Source organism: Eublepharis macularius, chromosome 1 (assembly GCF_028583425.1).
Source record: "Eublepharis macularius isolate TG4126 chromosome 1, MPM_Emac_v1.0, whole genome shotgun sequence".
Taxonomy (NCBI): Eukaryota; Metazoa; Chordata; class Lepidosauria; order Squamata; family Eublepharidae; genus Eublepharis; species Eublepharis macularius.
This window is the reverse complement of record NC_072790.1, coordinates 23662836-23685017: the sequence shown is the minus strand read 5'-3', so window position 1 is coordinate 23685017 and position 22182 is coordinate 23662836. Positions and strand designations below refer to the sequence as shown.

General features: G+C 45.6%; 1 protein-coding gene across 1 annotated transcript; it reads right to left on the bottom strand.

Moving 5' to 3' along the window:
* Positions 1 to 4940: 4940 nt before the first annotated feature.
* On the bottom strand, positions 4941 to 20791 carry LOC129323868 (serotriflin-like). The gene is made up of 7 exons (XM_054970643.1): positions 20732 to 20791; positions 17391 to 17576; positions 15270 to 15360; positions 12101 to 12246; positions 11144 to 11238; positions 6462 to 6550; positions 4941 to 5068 (listed from the first exon to the last, which is right to left on the bottom strand). Exons 1-7 carry the CDS (start codon positions 20789 to 20791, stop codon positions 4941 to 4943), a joined length of 795 nt encoding a protein of 264 aa, XP_054826618.1.
* Between the last annotated feature and the right edge of the window lie 1391 nt (positions 20792 to 22182).

Here is a 22182-nt window from a genome sequence, read left to right as displayed (position 1 = left end):
CCACCAAATTGGTTTGAGCCATTTACAATGTTTTTAATAGATAGATTTAGAAGGGTGTACTAAATTCTGTTGGTTGAAATTGTAACACAAGGTTCTGTTGACTGGAAAAGGACTAGTATAAGATTTGTTAAAAGGGTAGCCCTGCACAAAGTTAGGGCAACCCCTTTTAGTACCATGGAGATGAGGCAAAACGTGGGGTTCCTCAAACACCTACTAGTTCATCTCACTGTTTGTGTCTGTTAGAAATGAAGGGGGAATTTCTGGCTGCACTTCAGGAATGGAGGGACTCTGGGAGAAGGTTTCTGGGTATGGGGTTGGCAAATATCAAAAGCCAAGTCTCGCCTGATGCATGGACAGCTTGGAGTGGGGAGAACAGAAACAACTTGTTTATTCTCACACTTTTATTGCATAAGGTGCAGGGCTTTTTTTCTGGGGAAAGAGGTGGTGAAACTCAGTGGGTTGCCCTTGGAGAAAATGGTCACATGGCTGGTGGCCCCGCCCCCTGATCTCCAGACAGAGGGGAGTTGAGATGGCCCTCCGCACTGCTCAGCGGTGCGGAGGGCAATCTCAACTCCCCTCTGTCTGGAGATCAGGGGGCGGGGCCACCAGCCATGTGACCATTTTCAAGAGGTTCCGGAACTCCGTTCCCCCGCGTTCCCCCTGAAAAAAAGCCCTGCTGATAATATTTAGATAAGGCGGGTTGGCTGAGGACCAAAGTGATCTAAATAACGACCTCTTGTTGGCCTGCTTTCCATTCTTGGGCTTGGTGCTTGAATGGCCAGGTAGTGGTCTTGGAGGAGCCAAATTATCTGCATGCATCCCAATCTGGATTCAAACTTGGTTGGGGGATGGAGCCAGCCTTGGGGATAAGAAAACTGCAAAAGGAGGCTTGAGATAAGGGCCCGAACCCTGTATGGGGAGAAACTATTGCTTTCTTCAACAGCAAGGCTTACGATGGTTGTTGTGGATTTTCTGGGCTGTATAGCCATGGTCTTGGCATTGTAGTTCCTGACGTTTCGCCAGCAGCTGTGGCTGGCATCTTCAGAGGTGTAGCACCAAAAGAATTACAAGGCTTACATTTCAGACATCGACTTGCAGGGGAGAGTGACTGAACAGAGTGAAAGAAAGAAAACAGCATAAAGCACACCGATCAGTGGGCAGTTCTAATGCAAGCCAGCCTCTCCTTACCATAATAGTTGACTTATGGTGACCCCTGGTGAGGTTTTCCTAGCCAGAGATTAATAAAGGTGGTTTGCCATTGCCCACCTCTGCAACCCTGATCTTCTCTGGAGGTCTCCCATTCAATTACTAACCAAGGCTGACCCTGCTTAGCTACTGAGATCTGACAAGATAGGGTTCACCTGGGGTATCCAGGTCAAGGCCCTTACCAAGTATAACATGCCAATATAGGGGTGCTGCCAACTCTGGGTTGGAAAATTCCTTGAAATTTGAGGGGTGGGGTTGAAGCCTGGAGTTTGAGGAGGGAGGAACCTCAGTGGGGTATAATAGAGTTCACCAAAGCAGCTGTTTTCTCCAGGAGGACTGATTTCTGTCGCCTGAAAATTTGTTGTAATTCTGGGAGACTTTCAGCCACAAATGGGATTGGCAACAGGAACAACACTTGGAAAATTTATTTCTCAATTTTGTCCCTGAAGGAACTCTAAGCAACTTTTAACAATAGAAAAAAAACAATAAAATAATAGAAAGAATATAATTTGGACACTAGGAAAAAGTGCATTTTAAAACAAACCAAAAACAACCCCTATATCTTGGGCTGGTCCTTGATCCAGTGGCCCTAGGTTCACCATGTGCCCTCTTGTAGCAGGCAGTTCCCCTGCAAATCTGTGTGCTACAGTGATAATATCAACTAGATAGAGACTCTTAGATCCAAACTACAAGTGTCGCCTTACACAGGTTGGACACTTGTCAGCTTCCCTCAAGTTTTGATGGGAAATGTAGGCGCCCTGGTTTTACAGCTTGGCTCTCCATTACAGCTGCAAGACCAGGATGCCTACATTTCCCATCAAAACTTGAGGGAAGCTGACTAGTGTCCAACCTATGTAAGACGTCACTTGTAGTTTGGCTCTCAGCATTCACCTTTCACAGGGCAGAGCTTGCTCTCATGTCTTCCCGTTCTTCTGAAAGCCATCCCAAACATTGTGCTGTGGGATAAGGAATGGAGGAACTACTCTTGGTAGGGCTACAATGCCATCTCCAAACCTTTCCCTATTACATTTTTATCATGCCCTTCCTCGAATAAGCTGAGGAATAAATTATGCAATACCAACGTGAATAAAGTGCCCCTCCATCATTAGAGGGAAGTTGTGCATTCTACAAGAAAGAGAGAGTCTCTGTTGCATTTCTTGGTTTGCTGATGATGTATCTAGCATGCTTCTGGGTTAGGGTTCCCAAGTCCCCTTACCCTCCCAGTGGGAGGTGGGAGACCTGGCACTCACCTTTGATGTTGTACTCATGCGTGCACAATGCACATGCTCACTCTGAGGCTGCAAAATGATGTCACTTGCAGGAAGTGACATCATGCCTCCCCTGGGAGCACTCCCACGTTCTGCAGTGGGCCAATTTCAGCCTGGCTGGGGTTGAAATCGGCCCGCTGTGAAGCACAGGAGCATTGCTGGGGTGGTGCAACATCATCGTGCAGGGCCCTGATTTCATCCCCAAATGGGCCCAATTCGGCCTACTGTGGGGTGGAGAACAGGAACGCTGCTGGAAGGACCCTGGAGACCTTCACAGTGGGCCAATTTAGGCCCATATAGGCCTGATTTGGCTGTTTGGGACCCAAACCACCCCGGTGCAGAGCATGGGAGCATACGGCACCACCCGGGAGCATGCCCCAGGAGGTGCATTCCCCCACATTTTCCTCCTGCCAGCCAGGTAAGTGGAGGGGGGGGGAGATGGGAGCAGGGGATCCCCCGCCTCCAGCGGGGGACTGGTAACCCTATTCTGAGTAAGAGACCTAGTAAAGCATATCTGGATGGGGCTAAAAGGCAACGCTTTCTTCCTTAGCGGCTGACTGCGAAGTGAGAAGGCTTGAGGCTATGCTGGGGAGGGCTGAGGAGCAACTACATCCCTGTGCTGCATTTCGTTCTTGTGTACGCTGCTGGGCCAAGTTCAGTGAGGTGGCATCTTAATGTGCATGCCCGGAAAACACAGTTAAAGTGTAAAAGGCGGTGGTGTTGATTAAAAAACATGTGTGGCTTTATTCAGACAATTCTAGCAACTAGCCCAAATTCCTGACAGCCACACAAAACATTCTGGCAATTGGACCAGAGGAAAGAGATTTGGAAAGAGGGCTTGCCCCATTGCTCACTGATCCACCAGCAATCAGCGGGAGATGGCAAGCCCCCCCCCAGGTCGCCCGCAACTGGCAGGCACACTGGAAACATGCGCAATGTGTGCGCTCCCAGGAGGGAACAACAAAGTCACTTCCTGAAGTGACATATAGTCATGCCAGCCAGGAGCATGCTCCAGAACTTCACTGGGGCCAATTTTGGCCACAAATGGCCAGAATGAGCCCCACACAAACCACAGGAGCATGCCTGTGGCTTGCATAATGATGTCACTTCAGGAAGTGATGTCATCACGCACACACTGGGAACGTGCAGGCGCTTTGCGTGCATGTGAATAGGATCATGGGCAAGGCAAGTGCTGAGCTCCCCCCATTAGCCAGGAGGGTAAGGGGACCTGACAACTCTATTTGTGGCCTGTAATGTTGTCAAGTCCTCCGGGCTTCAAATGGGGCAAAGGGAGTGCCTGGGGGGGGGACATGCTTGGGGACATGCTCACTGTGTGTGCACACTCTGGACCCTTTGTTGTCATGCTGGGAATGACATCATTCCTGACACGGTAACAAATGCTCTGAAGTGCACAGGAGCATGCTCCAGAGCTCCCAGGCCCATTTCCCACACATCCCCCCCCCCGCCAGCCTGGTAAGAGGTGGGGAGGGGGCAAAGACTGAGAGAAAGGGATCTCCCGCTCCCACTGGGGGACTGGGAACCCTACTGGCCTGGATGCGTGGTGAAGAAATCAAATGAGTTCTTTGCCATAATGGTCTCCTTGCTAGCTCCTAGATTTTAAGTGTGGTTGATTATCTCCAAAATAGTGGAGAATGAGGATCAAAGATCAATAAAGTCAGAGAATGCATTTATTTTGCAAGATTGCTTTTACTTCTGCAAATGAAATAAACACAAATGTTTCCAAATGAAACGCAGGAAATGCTAATTAACAGTAAAGTTGCTTGACATTCCTTCCTGATTTTTAAAAAAATCTGTAGGAAAACGGGTTGGCACTAGAGAAAAAGTTCCACTTCTGTTAGAGCCATGTGCAACTTGAAGGGGTAATGAAATAAAAGTCTAATTTATTGAACAATACTCATAATCAACATACTGCATACAACACAATTATCTTAACCAAAACTGAAATCAAAAAGGAAGATAAAATTTTGTGGGCAGAGGAACAAGGAGTACTTTGCAATATTGAAATGCTTAGCTTTGAAGTATTCAAAATATTTTGTAAAGCAATAAATAATGGAAAACTAAATGAACAGAATGTTAACAAATTTCACTTACCTGGGCCGTTTTCACTCTACTAACCTGCTTCCGTAACGTTGCAAAACATCATGCAAAAAACGCAGAAGATAGTGTCTTCTCGCGAGAGTTTTGCACGACATCGCGCAAAACTTTCGTGAGAAGACACTATCTTCCGCGGGTTTTGTGCGACGTTTCACAGCGTTACAGAAGCAGGTTAGTAGTGTGGAAAAGGCACTGTTTGGGTTTTTTTTTTCTTTACATAAATAAATGCCAGCTAACATTTGACCTGTTTTAGGTGGTATACATTAGGATTTCTTTCTGGTGCTAAACCTCTAACCTCTTTCATTACCAGCTGTTATCTCAGGACTGGTCTTTTGATGTTCACAACGCACATTATACAATCTCGGTTTTGCATCTACAGGTGGCTTGGCAGCCATTGACCAACAGTCTTTTTTTACAAGAGAAGATACTTTTCAACTCATTGCAGTTCAGAATAGTATCCTTGTACTTGCAGGGATTGGCTGAAAGAAACAAAACCAACACAAAGTTAGATGGGAAAAGCAGATAATCAGCCAATATTAAAAGCTTCATACATTGCATAACTTTAATAACAATGCAAAAAAATTATCCTACTGATCCAATATGGAGAGTCATCTTTGTGCTCCAGAGAGCAACGACTTTGCCTCTGTCATTTATGCCTCTGGCTAACTGTCTAGGTACATCCTGCACAATGGCCATTTTCACACTGCTTACCAGACATAGAACATTGTGCCAAGCTCCCAGAACGACAGCGTCTTCCTGGTGCGATTTCGCAGATCTCACATGAAATCGTGCCAGGAAGACGCTGTCATTCTGGGAACGTGGCACGATGTCTCATGGCCACTAAGCAGTGTGAAAATGGCCACTGTTTGGGACTATCCTAGAAATGCTTGAGAAGCTGGATCTGGTACCCAAGGCTGTGGGGACAGGGCAGGTATTACTGCAATTTGATGGCACCGTCTTCCAGTTTGCTTCTTGGTAGGCTTGCTGACCTTCAGATGAGGCCTGGAGAACTCCTGAAATTGCAACTGATCTCCAGGCCAGAGTTCCCCTGGAGAAAATGGCTGCTTTGGAGGGTAGTATCTATGACATTATACTCCACAGACATCTCTTCCCTCCCCAACCCCTGCCCTCCCTGGGCTCCACCCCCCAAGTCTCCAGGAATTTCCCAATGCAGAGTTGGCAAACCTACTACTGAGCTCAACTGATGGTATTTTCCTTAAAATGTTCAGTAGAGCCCTAAATGATTTGTGTCCAGCCCTCTTGAGGGAATGGCATCTCCAACCATGGTCTGTCCCCCACCCACCCTCCAACTATTACGCTCCTCCTAAGAGACTTTGCTTAGAATAGTGAACTGATGGGAGGCTCATTTTGCATACGGATAATATGTGGCATTCCCTAAATTGTGGGTTTCTTTCACCAAAAAACTGCAAAGCAAAGGTCACATAATATGATAATAACTTCAAGCAGCAGTTAGCACACAATAAGCAGTATGGATGACCCATTGTAGGAAACTAGATATGCCACTGATTCTGAAGTAACTTGCTAAATGTATTGCAGATACATCGAGGAAAGGGTAATATTCAGGGCTTTTTTTCTGGGAAAAGAGGTGGTGGAACTCAGTGGGTTGCCCTCCGAGAAAATGGTCACATGGCTGGTGGCCCCGCCCCCTGATCTCCAGACAGAGGAGAGTTCAGATTGCCCTCCACACCGCTCAGCAATCTCAGCTCCCCTCTGTCTGGAGATCAGGGGGCGGGGCCACCAGCCATGTGACCATTTTCAAGAGGTTCCGGAACTCCGTTCCACCGCGTTCCAGCTGAAAAAAAGCCCTGGTAAGATTACTCAGCACAGCTGACTGTATCGGTAATAACTTACTGCAGAGTTTATCCTCACAGTTTTTAGGGCAGTCTGCACAGGATGGGCCTTTTTTGTAGGGTGTTGGAATTTGGCTCATTAGGTTCCCCCTGAAATTACAAAACAATGCAGCCATGTTATCTTCTACATACCATTCAAAACGGATTAGAATACCATGAAGATTGTCTCTGATAGCTTGGAAAGCAATCCCAAGTAGGTCTACTCAGAATTCTACTCAGATCTATTAAGTGGGGCTTATTCCCAGGAAAGAATTCTTCAGATTGTACAGCTACATCATTTGATAGTGTTGAATCGGTTCAAATTCTTTTTTTATACTTTTAAAAAAAAAAAAAAATACAACGTACCACTTGCAGGAAAGGATTTTTCATGCATATTTTCATGCAAAGCACAAGCCAATCTATACACAGCACAGACTGATGCAGTGGAATTGTGAACAATCTCAAATCGCAAGGGGGACTTGCATGTTGTGTTGTCTTCTTGCATGTAGAAAATTCTGTTTCTCTGACTCTGCTGTGCCTGTGAACTCTAGAGAACTCTGTGGAGTGCTATGCCTCTGCCTACAGGATCTTTTATAGGATATGTTGCTCTCGGTCAACCAATAATTCTCCCCTGTGTACGTAGATACGCACCTTCCCTTTCTTATGTCTGTCTGATATAGTGAGGTTAAAACAGCCAATTTATGGAGGAAATAGCCCACAAACTCTCTTAAAGAAACACAAATAAGCTAACAGAGAAATCTGAAGTGATGAAAAGTACAGAATTAAGGGGGAGAAAGGAAAATACAGCTTGCTTGCCAGCTAAACATACAAGACTCTATAGATCTCCCACCTGGAGGTAAATCACTAGGTCTTAATAGGTGCTGGGATTGCTATTTTCCAGTCTATGATGTATCCATTTTTCCTAAGGGATTTCTCTGCCCCCGCTACATTAATTTCATCTTCAAGGTTTCAAAGATTTTTCTTCAACTAAAAATTGTAACTCACAGAATATCAACATTTCTTTACATTCAAGAATAATTGTTTTCTGTCTCAAAACAGAGATTATATATGGTGTTTGTACCCACCCATTTTCTTGTATTGCCAAATAATCATAATAATAATACTTGATTTATATACCACCCTTCAGGACAACTTAACGCCCAGTCAGAGCAGTTTACAAAGTGTGTTATTATCTTGATGACGATCGCCCTGTGAGGTGGGTGGGGCTGAGAGAGCTCTGAGAGAGCTGTGATTGGCCCAAGGTCACCCAGCTGGCTTCAAGCTGAGGAGTGGGGAATCAAACCCAGTTCTCCAGATTAGAGTCCTGCAGCTCTTAACCATTACACCAAACTGTCTCTCTTTGCCGGATTTGCAAATGAGATTAACTGTTTATAAAAGGAAGACCCTTTGTCCAATCAGTCCAACAGAAAGAATTTGAAAATGTACAGCCAAGTGAAAAATAATTGCAAAATCTCTAGCAGAAGTTCTTGGGTTTGGCAAGAAGGTTATAAAAATGTTTGTTGCTAAGAAAGAAATCACTGGTTTTTCATTCATTTCTTTGAATCCCCACCTGGAAATGTAGCAAGAAAGGCTGGTGGCCACAGCCCTTTGTAGATGTGGCTTATTGAGGCACATGATTTCCCACAAAAAGGATTATGCAGAGGTTTGGGCATAAAAGCCACAGATAAATTATAATTTTTCTGAATTTCCTGCGCTCTTATGACCTTTCCCTGATTGAATGTCTCAAAAACCTGGAGCATCCCTCTCTGGCATTTGAGCAACCATCAGACCATGTGGTTAATACAGATTTTGGAAAAATTCAGTTCTTAAGATTTGTCCCTTGTCCACTCAGGTGACCACCACCAGCCCTCTGACTCCCACCACTGTTCAGTAGACCAGCAGGCAGATGCAGAAAAAAATCACCATCACAGTGAGATATCATCTGGGGAAAACCCAGCGGTGATGTTATGCTGCTGTAGGATCCAGCAGAAACTCTATGATAAAACTAGAGTTTCCACTGAATCTTAGAGCAGTGTGACGTTACTTCTGAGTTCACCCTGGAAATGACATCACGCTGCCAGAGCTGGCACTTCCACTGAGGTGGAGCCGGCCCCCACCTCGGGCACTGAACAGAAGAAGCATTCTGGGACTGGAATGACAGGCACCAGACTGGAATGACAGACCCTGGGAGGAGCAGAAGTGTTCTGGGAATGGAATGACAACTCCCAGAGTGCAATGACAGCCCCTCAGAGCAGAATCTGTGATCTGGGAAGGAATGACAGGTTGCACAGAGGAATGATAGCCCCTGGTAGTACAGAAGCATTCTTGGAGTGGAATTACAGGAACCAAAATGGAATGACAGCCCCTGAGAGTAGCAGAAGTGTTCTTGGACTGGAATGACAGCCCCAGAGTGGAATGACAACCCCTAGGAATGGAACCTGTGCTCACGGACTGGAATGACAGATGGAAGATTGGAACAACGGCTCCTGGGACCTGGGTCAGGGCTCTGGGACTGGAATGACACCCCCTGTCTTTCCACACTCACTGCCATTCCAGTCCCAGTACACTGATTCTTCTCTGAGAGACTGTCATTCCACTCTGGGGCCTGTGTTGATAGATCAAGATGGGTAGCCATGTTTGTCTGTAGCAGTAGAAAAAAGCAGGAGTCCAGTAGCACCTATAAGACTGACAAAATTTGTGGTAGGGTACGAGCTTTCGTGAGCCACAGCTTCACTATTGGACTCTTGCACTTTTTTTGTGTTGTAATGCACTTCAATGGAGCCCACTGCAAGTAAATTGGCATTTCTGGCTCCCATTTTCTCCAATGAGCCTTCAAGCCTCTTCCATTATTTCCGGTGGGCAATCCTGTCATTCCTTTTACTACATCCCTTTCCTCCTCCCCAGCTGGCATCAATTCTACTTCTCACCTTTCCTCGGGCCTTTTGGGGGGGGGCTGCTTTTGGTGGAAAGAGTGACTGGTTGTGTGTGCACCACCGTAGAGAAAGGAAGAAGCGAGGTGAGAGACACACAATTCCCTTTCAGTCCCTTTGCAACAGGTAGGAGCAAATCACTGTTGTTGGGTTTAAAGTTGTAGTTTTAAATTCTATTACTTTCCTCCCTCCTTCTCCCTTTCGTTCTCCCTCCCCCTTGCTATTCTCCGATCTCAGTGCTGCTCCCCCCTTCATTCCAGTAGAGCAGTGCCCCGCACTGCGCCCCCCTCTTTATCACCTTTCTTCTCTCATTCACTAATTTCCACATATCACCCCACCTTCCCCCTCTCCCCAATAGTTTATTTCAATATTTATACACCACGTGCTTAGCTGTCAGCTGCCGTTCAAACCCAAGGGGGGGAGGGGGGGAGAAGGATGAGCGCAAAAGGTAGTTCCTGAAAGGGATCTCTGACAAAGGTGAGCAATATTTTAACGCTTGGAGAGGGTCGGAGAGAAAGAGAAGGCTTCAGCTCAGTCTCCCCCTTCCAAACATCTCTCTCCTCCAAGTGGGCCCTGTAAGAGAAGCCCTCCTTCTACTGCCAAGAGTCTCTGCGTTCAGAGAGAGGTGGGAAGAAAGAGACAGGGAAACTTTTTTACACACATGCACAAAAGGAGGTGTGCTCAAAACTTCAATGCAAGTCACTGTTTCTGCACACAAAATAGATTTTTGGCACACAATAAGAAAAACAAAGATTATTATTATTCTCACACTTATTTAAAAAAATAAAATTTAAAACTTAAATTAAGGAATAAAAATTAAATTAAATGTAAAAAGTTTCAAGTTTTGTGCTTTTCATTTTTCCTAGATTTCTTCTGTTTTTTAAAATTGGTTAGCAGGAGGGGTGCAAGTTGGTATCTCGCTTCAGGTGCCAGCAACCCTGGCACCGGCCCACCACACTGTGCCCCATGTCTTCACCCCCATTAGTTTCCTGCCAGGTGCCACCTTCTGTCTGGCAGCCCTAGGCAAGGGTGGCTGTTTAAACAGTCAGTATCCACCCCTACTTCCTTTCTTCATGCCTGGCAATGACTCCCCAATTCTCTAGAGCAGGGCTTTTTTTCAACTGGAACGCGGGGGAACGGAGTTCTGGAATCTCTTGAAAAAGGTCACATGGATGGTGGCCCCGCCCCCTGATCTCCAGACAGAGGGGAGTTGAGATTGCCCTCTGTGCCACGGCGCAGAGGGCAATCTCAACTCCCCTCTGTCTGGAGATCAGGGGGCGGGGCCACCAGCCATGTGACCATTTTCTCCGAGGGCAACCCACTGAGTTCCACCACCTCTTTTCCCAGAAAAAAAGCCCTGCTCTAGAGTAATAACTCCCAGATTATCAGCGGTGGTAGGAGTGATTTACCACCACCACCACCACCTGCTCAAGGATTAAATGGGGTGGACAACGAGGTGAGAAGTGGAGAAAGGGGCTCTTTGGCTGATCCCTCCCAGTCCATATCTCCCCCTATTTCTGCACCTCTCATAAACAGCATTTTTATGGGTTATGGAGCTACAACATAGAAGAGCAGCCCCCCACCCACAAGAGTAGCCCCTTTCCTCTTCCTGGGCAGTAGACTGGCAACTGCTTTCCTTTGGGCACACAGACACCTTCTTCCCTTGGAATGAATGGAGCTGCTCTACAACATGCAATCTTTGTGAGCCTCAGAGACTCTGTGGAGCTCTGGGACAGGGCGAATTGAGAACATTCTATGCAGTATTTCAACTTACCCTGGGCAGTACTGGCATATGTATACGAAAGGGAAAGTAATATCTGGGCAATAAGCAGCTGCACATCCAACTATGTACGAGTTATACCAAATAAGCTGTGGATATAAGGGGAAAGCAGCGTTAGTTTAGGGGTACATGGAAAAAGTTGATTCATTTCTGCCATTTCTTTTTACTCTAAAGACCCATTCATTCCGTTTTTGTTTGATTTATCTGCATTCATTTTGTTTCTCGCTTATCATGAGGTCATTTTTGTCTTTGCCATTCATTTAGGTTTCAACCCTACTCACTCAAAGCATCAGATATACCACATTTCAGAAAAATAAGGCATAGGGTGTCAATTTCACAGGTAATTTAATGAAGCACATATATACAAGCAGCCCTGGAGTGAGCTAACGAAAATGGAAGGAAGACCAGATGCTGACTCCATAGCTGCTATTGCTCATCTGAAAGCAATAGCCTGTGGATGGACATTGTTGGACTGGAGGCAAACCTTATGGCATCACATATCAATTCTGTGTCAGATACTACCTGAGAGCAAGAGAGGGACAGAACAACCACAGCCTGAAAGGGTGGCAGAAGCTGGACACTCACCATCAACATCTAGGATAGCCAATGGCTATTTCTGGTCTTGAACATCTTTTCTTTTGGTCTCAGTGGATAGGGTTGCCAGGTCCAAGTTGGGAAATTCCTGGAGATTTTGAGGGAGGGGCCTGGAGAAGGCAGGGTTTGGGGAGTGGAGGGGCCTCAGAATGGTGTAATGCCATAGAGCCCCCCCCCTCCAAAGTATCCGTTTTCTCCAGGGGAACTTGTCTCTTGTCACCTGGAGATCAGTTGTAATTCTGGGCGATCTCCAGCCACCTCCTGGAGGCTTGCAACTCTATGGATAGCAGATGACTATTTGCTGGCCAGCCACAAAAGAGAATCAGCATAGTCTATTGGCAGATGCTATGGTCATACCTGAGTGTAGCCAAATATGTTTCTTCTTGGGTCTTTAGCCCCAACACCATACATGAAATCCTTCTTTCCACCCTTCCAGAAGTCGATAACATCTGTCCACTGGGTGACATGATTTGCCTGATATATCGTCTCACCACATTCCATGTCTGCAAAAGAATTATAGTGGTTTCTAAGCAGGGCTTTTTTTCAGGGGGAACACAGGGGAACGGAGTTCCAGAATCTCTAGAAAATGGTCACATGGCTGGTGGCCCCACCCCCTGATCTCCAGGCAGAGGGGAGTTGAGATGGCCCTCCACGCTGCTGAGCAGCGCGGAGGGCAATCTCAATTCCCCTCTGTCTGGAGATCAGGGGGCGGGGCCACCAGCCATGTGACCATTTTCTCTGAGGGCAACCCACTAATATATTGTCAAAGGCTTTCACGGCTGGAGAATGATGGTTGTTGTGGATTTTCTGGGCTGTATAGCCGTCGTCTTGGCATTGTAGTTCCTGACGTTTCGCCAGCAGCTGTGGCTGGCATCTTCAAAGGTGTAGCACCAAAAGACAGAGATCTCTCAGTGTCACGGTGACACTGAGAGATCTCTGTCTTTTGGTGCTACACCTCTGAAGATGCCAGCCACAGCTGCTGGCGAAACGTCAGGAACTACAATGCCAAGACGACGGCTATACAGCCCGGAAAATCCACAACAACCATAGCAACCCACTAAGTTCCACCACCTCTTTTCCCAGAAAAAAGCCCTGCTTCTAAGGCTCCATAGGCAAAGAATGATGAATGCAGCTTCATTAAGATTAGACACAAAATTGAACCAAACATTTGTTGCAGTGTGGACATTAGCCCCACACCTATATTTTAATGACAGTTATATGTGTGATTAAATACGATTTTTAAATAAAATGGAATTTTAATAAAATGGGAGGGTGTAAAGGCTTGTAAGATATCCTCATGAGTTTGCAATTATTGACCAGAAAACTGGAATCTGGAAGCAGATTTTCTTCTTATGGTGGGCTAAATAATATGTTATTTGACGAATGCATGAGTGTCCTGAAAAAAATTCAACAAAAAAACAGCATCTGGAAGCTGCCAGTCTGAACATGTGATATAGGCAGGGCAGGGGGCTAACTTTTTCCTCTGAGGCTGTTTTTAGGTCATATTCATAGTGGTGGAGAGTGCTGTCAAGTCATAGTTGACTTATAGTGACCCCTAGTGGGCTTTTCATGGCAAGAGACTAACAGAAGTGGTTTGCCACTGTCTGTCTCTGCAACCCTGGTCTTCCTTGGAGGTCTCCCATCTAATTACTAACCAAGGTTGACCCTGCTTAGCTTCTGAGATCTGACAAGATCAGGCTCACCTGGGCTTTAAAAAAAAAAACCTTTCCAACCAATGGGGAAAAAATACAGGCATCCCAATTTTTCTCTGGCAGATGAGAGAACAGCAGGGGAAGGGACAGGAATTAGAATACAAAAAAAAATAATTGGTAGGTAAAGGATTACGGAACCATTCCTCATCAATCATCTACTCTACAGCCTGCAGAGGATACTTTTCATTCTTCTCAGAAAATCTTTTGAGAGAGTGTTACATCTGTCTGTCATGTAAAAGCTAGTTTGACTTTGACTAACTGGATAGAATGAGGCCTGCACTTTCCCCCTCATATTTCTATTAAGTTTGGTTGGTTGGTTGGTTGGTTGGTTGGTTGGTTGGTTGGTTGGTTGGTTGGTTGGTGCCACCTCTATAGAGTTCTACTCAAGGGGGCTTACAATTAAATCAACATAATATAAAAACTAGCCATTAAAATGTGCTGTTAAAAACAATCCATTGATGTATTGTTAGTATATGACTCCTGAAAAATTGGCTACAATGTACAAGGATGCTTCAAATGTATGTCGGAAATGTGCTAAACAAGAAGGGACATTTTATCATATGTGGTGGACATGTAAGAAAGCAAAAAGCTTCTGGTTGCAGATACAAACATCAGTTCAGAAGATTTTGAAGATTAAAATTCAGTTAAAACCAGAGACTTTTTTGTTGGGAATGATGAGCAGCCAGTTGGAAAGAAATTTTGAAACTTTGTTCTTATATATGATCATGGCAGCAAGAGTATTGCATGCACAAAAATGGAAAACTCCAACATTGCCTAAAATGGAGGAATGGTGCATAAATGTTTTGGAGTTTGCATCAATGGCAAAATTTACTTCACTAATTAGAGAAAAGACATTATCTACGTTTTTGGCTGAATGGAAACCATTTATAGACTTTTTACATGAAATAGATAACAATGATTTGATGATATCTGGATTTATGGATTAAGAATCATGAATAATAGGAAAAAAGGGCTCTTACATTTAACATAGAATGAGCGAGTTTGAAAATGATATATAGTTGTTGCGGAGAAAATTGGAACTCCGTTTGTAGTTTAATTTTTGTCTTTGTCTTTTTCTTATCTTAACTGTATTTTCTTTTTATTATTATTAGCTGCTTGTTTTGTTTGTTTTATGTTTATATATATTGTTAGTGTGTTTTTTTAGAATGTTGTGTTTTTTATCTTTTATGTTTACTCTTTATAACTTAAATAAAATTTGTAAATTGAAAAAAACCCAAACCATTGGACATAGCGTAAAAACTATCCATAAAGCAAACCTTGGACCAGTCAAAGACCACTAAAAGGCACAGAAAGGAAAAGCGAAGTGCCTCGTCATTGATCACAATTTTTCTGATCCAATTTGCATACTTTTCCAGTGCCTGCTTTTTGGTCTAGAAGAAAATGTCCCAAAACCTTACTTTAGTTATTCTATATAACACATTGTTTGGCTCTGTGAGAAAGAGATGACTGAAAACATGTGTAGCATACTGGTACATTTGCCTGCTGGGCTCATGTAGAGCAGGGTGTTTGGTTAGTTGGTTGGTCAGTCAGTTGGTCAGTTGGTCGGTCGGTTGGATGGTCGGTCGGTCGGTCAGTTGGATGGTCATGTGGTCAAGTGGTCGGTTGGTTTGCTATGTATTTTGATGTATTTATATGTTGGTTTTAATGGCTTTTAAAATATTTTAATGTGTATATTTTAATTTGTTTAGCCACCTTGGTTTCCATGTGAGGGCAGAAAGCCAGGATGAAATCTTGTTAATTAATTAATCGATTACATAATTTGTGAAACAATCTTTTCTCTTCAATTTACTTACCACCCAGCTTTCGACTTTCTTTTGGACTGTTTGATAGAATACATCGTTCAGCCCATCTGAGAGCGTTCTCGCCAATTGTCTCGTTCCATTGCTTAGTAAAGCAGAGAAACAAAAGTTTTATTTAGACTGCGATAATGGCCCTGAGGCAACGTAATGCACACAGAGACTTTGAAATCCCATCAGAAGGAATCTCGCCTTTAAGAAAAGGCTCAGATCAAAGAGGTGAACTACACCAGTAGTATCAGTTAGAGAAACGAAAAGGGAAAGTGTTCAACACACTGCCCCGTTGCTGCATTGGGATGCAGACAAATGAGATCTCTTTAATTTCATACTCATTTCAATTATTTCACAGGGAAGGATCGTGCCTCAATGTTCCATTTCTGTGACGGGAACTCTGAGGCTTGATCCTTCCCTGTGAAATAATTGTGCCTTGACATGTTTTTTCCCCTATCACTTCCTGGTAGGAAGTCTTTAACCCTCATCAGCCAAAGATTCAGCCCAACACCAACTTTGCCGCCTTTCACAAGAGGGCTCAGTACCAGCAAACCTGACCAGCACAGTCAAGTTTCCAGCTTCCTTCTTTACTGAGAAGCTGCATTGCAGACATTGAGATGCAAAGGCGTAAAGTGGGATTGTTAGACCCCAAGAGATAATGAGTAGGATTGCCAGCCTCCAGATGGGCACAACACAAGAGAAGGGCACCGCGTAGTAAATAAATGAAAGCAAACAGTAGACCTACCATGGTCAGGTCCAGATGACCCACAATATTAACAAGACACCGTACAGCTGTTAAATAACATACATGTGCCAAAAATTTAAACAAAATATATCACATTTATCTAGAACAGCTAAGGGTTCATGCATTCAATTTACAAGCAGCATCTATATCAATACTAATCTATAATCAATACAATGAATCAATGACAGATGAGAGCATCGTTTTCCAAATGGCAAATGCCGCAAATGCAAACAGCAGAGAAGGACAACCTCGCAGCAAGTCCAGGCAAACAAAAGTCCAAATGTAACGGAGACCGAGCTCTCTTCTCCTCTATATTCCTTTTCAGGAGCACAAAGCCGAAAGCAAGCTGTCGAAGCGATGAGCCCACAGCAGAGGTAATGGTCGTGCGGGGGAAGAGGCACAGCTATGATCTTGCTTGTCTAAATTTGGGTTTAGAGAAGCAAGGTTACTTCTGTCTTTGGAATTCTGTCTATCCACGCTCTTGAGAAAGCTACACCGAAACAGGAATCCAGCTTGCGACCCTGTTGAGCGGTTGATATCATGATGTTGTGATGAACGGTTCTCATGTTTGGTTTATGAGCCGAGACGAAATGGGCAGAACTGAGTTTGCCAAACTGAAGTGAGTTAGCAGTCTAAGCATACTTGAACCCAGGGCTTTTTTTTCTGGGGAAAGAGGTGGTGGAACTCAGTGGGTTGCCCTTGGAGAAAATGGTCACATGGCTGGTGGCCCCACCCCCTGATCTCCAGACAGAGGGGAGTTTAGAGTGCCCTCTGCGCCGCTGAGCGGCGCAGAGGGCAATCTCAACTGCCCTCTGTCTGGAGATCAGGGGGCGGGGCCACCAGCCATGTGACCATTTTCAAGAGGTTCCGGAACTCCACGGAGGGCAATCTAAACTGCCCTCTGTCTGGAGATCAGGGGGCGGGGCCACCAGCCATGTGACCATTTTCAAGAGGTTCCGGAACTCCGTTCCACCGCGTTCCAGCTGAAAAAAAGCCCTGGGTGGGGGTACAAATGAAGTAAATAAATAAATCTGCATAGGCCAACAGCCCAGCAGGACCAACCAACCACTGCTGTCCTGTTGGACCCACCTGTCCCTGCCTTGCTCCAAAGAAGAAAACAGGCGGTGTTTTCAACTCCTCGTTGGCTCTTCCTGTGACCCAGCAGCCACACAGACTTCTTGCCTCTTCCCCTAAAGGCCAGCACCAGAAAGGTTAAACTTCTTCCTTTGCCTCGATTCCTAAGGAGATGCCTCAAGCAGCGGGGAAAGGAGAAGCTGTCAGCAGACAAAATTCATGGACTGGCCTATTACGCCCAGGAACTTTTGTGACCCCTGACCATAGCGAAAGAAAGTCTTTCAACAATATCCAAAATCATATCTTACCATTTTCAGCATATTGGAGGCAGGAGGTTTAACCATACGCCTGATTTCATTGTGTTTGTGAACAATTATCATTTGTGCCTTTAGAGGGACTCCACTCCCAATTATTTTATCGTCTTCCTCTCCCTCCTCATTCTCATCTTCCTCTTCATCCTCCTCCCTCTTCGCCTTCAGCTCCTCTGCCTCCTCCTAAAAAGAAACAAATTATGCCATCGTGTTACCAGAACTGCTATTTTATGGGGAAATTAGCTGCAGTCTGGGTTTAATTATTGCTGATCTTAACCAGCTATACCAGAGTCCCTCTTCCAGATTACTCATGCAATAAAGAGGCAAGACTAATAAAGATAAAATGTGTTTTTACTAATAGTGTTGCGTATGCCTACAATAACACACACAAGCAAAGTACATACAAAAACTAGGAAATAAAGAGTAGGAAAAATAGAGCCATTTGCATTATCAGCAGAACCCACTTGAGACCGATGGAACTGGGCGATACACACCTGGTCACGGCAAGGAAGAAAGATATAGCAGCAAAGCGTGGCGATATCTCATGCCTGCACTAGACATGCAGAGTGACAGTAGAGGTTCAGGATAGGAATGGCACGCGCCCCTCATGGCAGGGGAAGCCTGCTTAAGTCCCCCAAAACATACTCTGAGGCTAGTGCCTTCCACGTGGTTCTCAAAAGGGGAACAAAGGCTTAACGGGTCTACAACTATCCCTGATGGATCACTTTAGTGTCTAATTGTGTGATAGTGACACCTCGGGAAGAGGGGACAAAGGAGGGGAGGGGAGTGCCGGACAGGTTGATTGAATCTTGTCAGGAAGCTGGAATTGTCTTGATGGCATCAGTGGCTGCATTGAGATACCATTATGCCAATGCAGTGGCTGCATTGAGATGCGTCCATTAGGTGTTCTGGACAGCCGGCACGTAGCTTCCATTCCGGGGCAGCTTCCAAGATATGCATAGCAGGGCGAGGCTGGCCACTGCAGACGTGACAGGCACGCGTTCACGAAATGGCTTCTCAGAGTACACTGTCCAAGCTGGTTCTTTGCTGCCTGGGAACATGGCTTCTTCCTTGGCATGGCTAGGGCTTGCTAGCAGGCTGCCCAGTGGTGAGGGCAGACCAGTGACTGTCCTGCAAGGGGCTCCCTGCAGGAACTGACCAGGGGGTGCCTGGCCAGGCTCGTGGAGGCTCCCTCCGGCTGGCACGGTGCTGCTGGCAGCATGGCTCTGGGCCCAGGTGAGGTAGGTGCCCAAGGAGGCAGGAAACAGACATAGGTGGCCCAGTCCATTGCAGCAGAGAGAACAGGAAACAGGCATGGGCAATGCGGCCCTTAAACAGAGTCTTTGGTGTAGCCTTAAAACAACAACGCAGGAAACTGACACAGTCCATGGCAGGCCCCATAACAGGAGGAGGGGGGTCCCTGGCAACGATATATTTCTTTGAGTGGAAAAACTGCACGGCTTACTATGAGACTAATGCAAAGTAATAATGCTGGATAGAGTTTGTATAGTGTTATATCTATATACCATTATGCCAATATACATATCTGAATTTCCAGCTTTCAGTTTTTAAAAATATAAATCTCTAGCCCCTTTCCTTGTGGAGATATGCCTTTCCCCTTACACCTCCAGAATGAAAGAGGCTAGAGACTTTTTTAAAAAAAAATGAAAGGCAAGTATTCAGGGAACCTGATGCGCATATTAGTACACTGAATGCTATTCAATGACTGGTTTTTTTTAAAGAGGGGGAAAGTCTGGTGATAGGGAAAGGAAATTGCTTTTGAGGGGGAAATGCCTGCTGTCAGAGCAGGACTAGGAAAATTCAAACTTTTCTAGCCACACAACAGCTATCCAGGTTTTGCTGCAATCTTTCCAAAAACATTGGAGCAAAGCAAGTTTGGGAAAGGTCAGGGGAAAGCTGGAGAAATCTTGGGAGGAGCACAAATGCACCATGATGCTGGGAAACTTCCTAACAGCATCAAACTCAGAGCAAATAACCCATGTGGGAAGACCCATGTTTGGTGTCACTCAGGGCTTTTTTTCTGGGGAAAGAGGTGGTGGAACTCAGTGGGTTGCCCTCGGAGAAAATGGTCACATGGCTGGTGGCCCCGCCCCCTGATCTCCAGACAGAGGGGAGTTGAGATTGCCCTCCGGGCAATCTCAACTCCCCTCTGTCTGGAGATCAGGGGGCGGGGCCACCAGCCATGTGACCATTTTCAAGAGGTTCCGGAACTCCGTTCCCCCGCGTTCCTGCTGAAAAAAAGCCCTGGTGTCACTAATGTTTCTTCCAGCTATGGAATAACCCCTGTGATCAGATACTGAGCGAATGGTTCTTTGGCAGCCCATAGTTTTACCTGCCCCTTTTTCCAGTTGGCATGATTCAATCAAAGCAGGAACCTCAGCCATCATTTATGGTATTTCTGTATCCGTCTTTCATTATGGGTGTCCTATTAGAACATAGTCCAAATGCTCGGGGTACTTAAACCCATGCTGCCTTCTCCTGCTCAGCAATACGTATGAGCAACCAGAGTGACTGCGGTGCTGCTAGGAAGGCCCTTGGTTTCAGTGAAGGGACACACCAGGAGATCCACTGCTAATCTCTGGAGATTATGTGTTAGCAAGGAAGCATTTTGACTGAACCAAGTTTACAGAAACAAGTTACCATGCTGACACAGTGAATGAATGTGCTCATATGGGTTGGGGACAGGAGATGATGCAAAGCATGTCAGGACAGCTTGCCTAGAGCAACAGAAGGCCCACTGAGCCTGGCCAGAACCTAAGGTGAATAGAGCACACAACTTTAAAAGCATCCAGTATCCTTGACAATCTGTAGTTCCGTGATATGGAAACCATTTCCTGAGGGTGGGAAGATTGAAAGCCTCTACTTAGGGCTGCTAGCCCTCCTGCTATGGCAAGAGGACTCCCACCAACAGCCTGTATTGCAGCAGGAAGGGGAAAAAACACATCTATGATAGAGTTTCTGGTGATTCCTAGAGCTACCCAAGGTCACTTCTGGGTTTCTGATGTCGCAGCACACATGAAATCACACACTCCATGTCCCCACCTAGGATGCTCCTGCCGAAGCTCTATTTGAGCATCCATACAGCCAAACAATCTTCCTGGCTCAGAATAGAGCTTCATGTTTTCCATCCCTTCCCCTGTAAAGCCTTTAGCCCTTTGAAATTTGATGTGAAACGCTGTTAAGAATGAGGATCAAAGTACTAGGGGGAAAGTATTTCCAGAAATTGTGAGGTTTCAAGTAATCATAGGTTCTTGATCAAGACATCCCTGGTGCATATTGCAATCATTTGTCTGATATATATTGTACTTGATTTGTACCTCTCCTAGAGATTGGTCCAGAACAGCAGTCAAGAGTAGGACTATGGTCAGAAGAAGCATTTCTAGGGAGGGAAACAACCAGAAAATAATATTAGGGTCTTCACTTCCTCAACGTATATTTAAACACTAAGATTTACATACCGCTAGGGTTGCCAGACTCCATGTGGTAGCTGGTGATCTCACGGAATTCCAACTGATCTCCAGGCAATGAAGACCAGTTCCCCTTGGGGAAAAATGGCTGCTCTGAAGGGTAAACTTTAGAGGTGGGCACAGACCAGGAAAGCTGGAGCAAGGGGGGATTTAAATGTTAAAGCTCTCCTGGCACCTCTTGCCAGCAGCGCCAAGAGCGCTGTAATCCCCTCTGCTCCAGCTGACTGGAGAGCCCACCAATCAGCTGGAGCAAGGGGGATTTAAATGTTAAAGCACTCCCAAAGCCTCTTGCCAGTGGTGCCAGGAGGCTTTAATGGACCATGGACCTATGGACCAGCAAAAACACTGAACTGGCTCATTCTATGCAAAATTTTCGTCCATTTTCCGGTCCATGCCCACCTCTAGTGAACTCTATGGCATTATACCCCACTGAGGCCCATCCCCTCCCCAAATCCTGCCCTTTCCAGGATCCATCCCCCAAATCTCCAGGAATTTCCCAACCTGGACCTGGCAACCCCTTTTCTGGGAAAAGGGGTGGTGGAACTCAGTGGGTTGCCCTCGGAGAAAATGGTCACATGGCTGGTGGCCCCGCCTCCTGATCTCCAGACAGAGGGGAGTTGAGATTGCCCTCCGCGCCGCAATCTCAACTCCCCTCTGTCTGGAGATCAGGGGGCGGGGCCACCAGCCATGTGACCATTTTCAAGAGGTTCCGAAACTCCGTTCCACCGCTTTCCCCCTGAAAAAAAGCCCTGGCTGCTGGAATGCCATGATCACTTCTCTGAATGCTTTTTTCCGCGCTTTAAAGCCAGTGCAAAGAGCTGCTAATGGAACTGATGCTGTAGGGTGAGATATTTAACCCTCTCGCGATGTTGCGTTCCCCCTTACTAACAGGTCTCACTAACAGATTTGTGTCTGCCTCCCTCCCCTCCCCCTCCTCAAAAAGCTGTAATTGAGGATGGGAGATCAAACATCCTGTCCTCCTTACCACTTCCCAATCCCAACCCAACAAGCAGTTCTGAAATACATTTTTTGATTTAAATGATCGTTTTTTTTAAAAAAAAAATAAAGTTTGAAATAGGCCCCATTGATTCAATCAACAGGATTCTTGTCGCTTACAGTAAAGGCTTTACTGATTTACCTTTTCAGTGCAGTCTTTTTGCGTCTTCTGATGAGCTGCAGCTAGGAATTAAACCGAAACTGTGCAGGGGTGGTTTATATACTACAGGAACACTTCCTGCTTTGGAAAGAAGTGCCAGGCAAAGCCAAATCTACATCTGCACCAGCTCGCCTTGTTTAGAAAA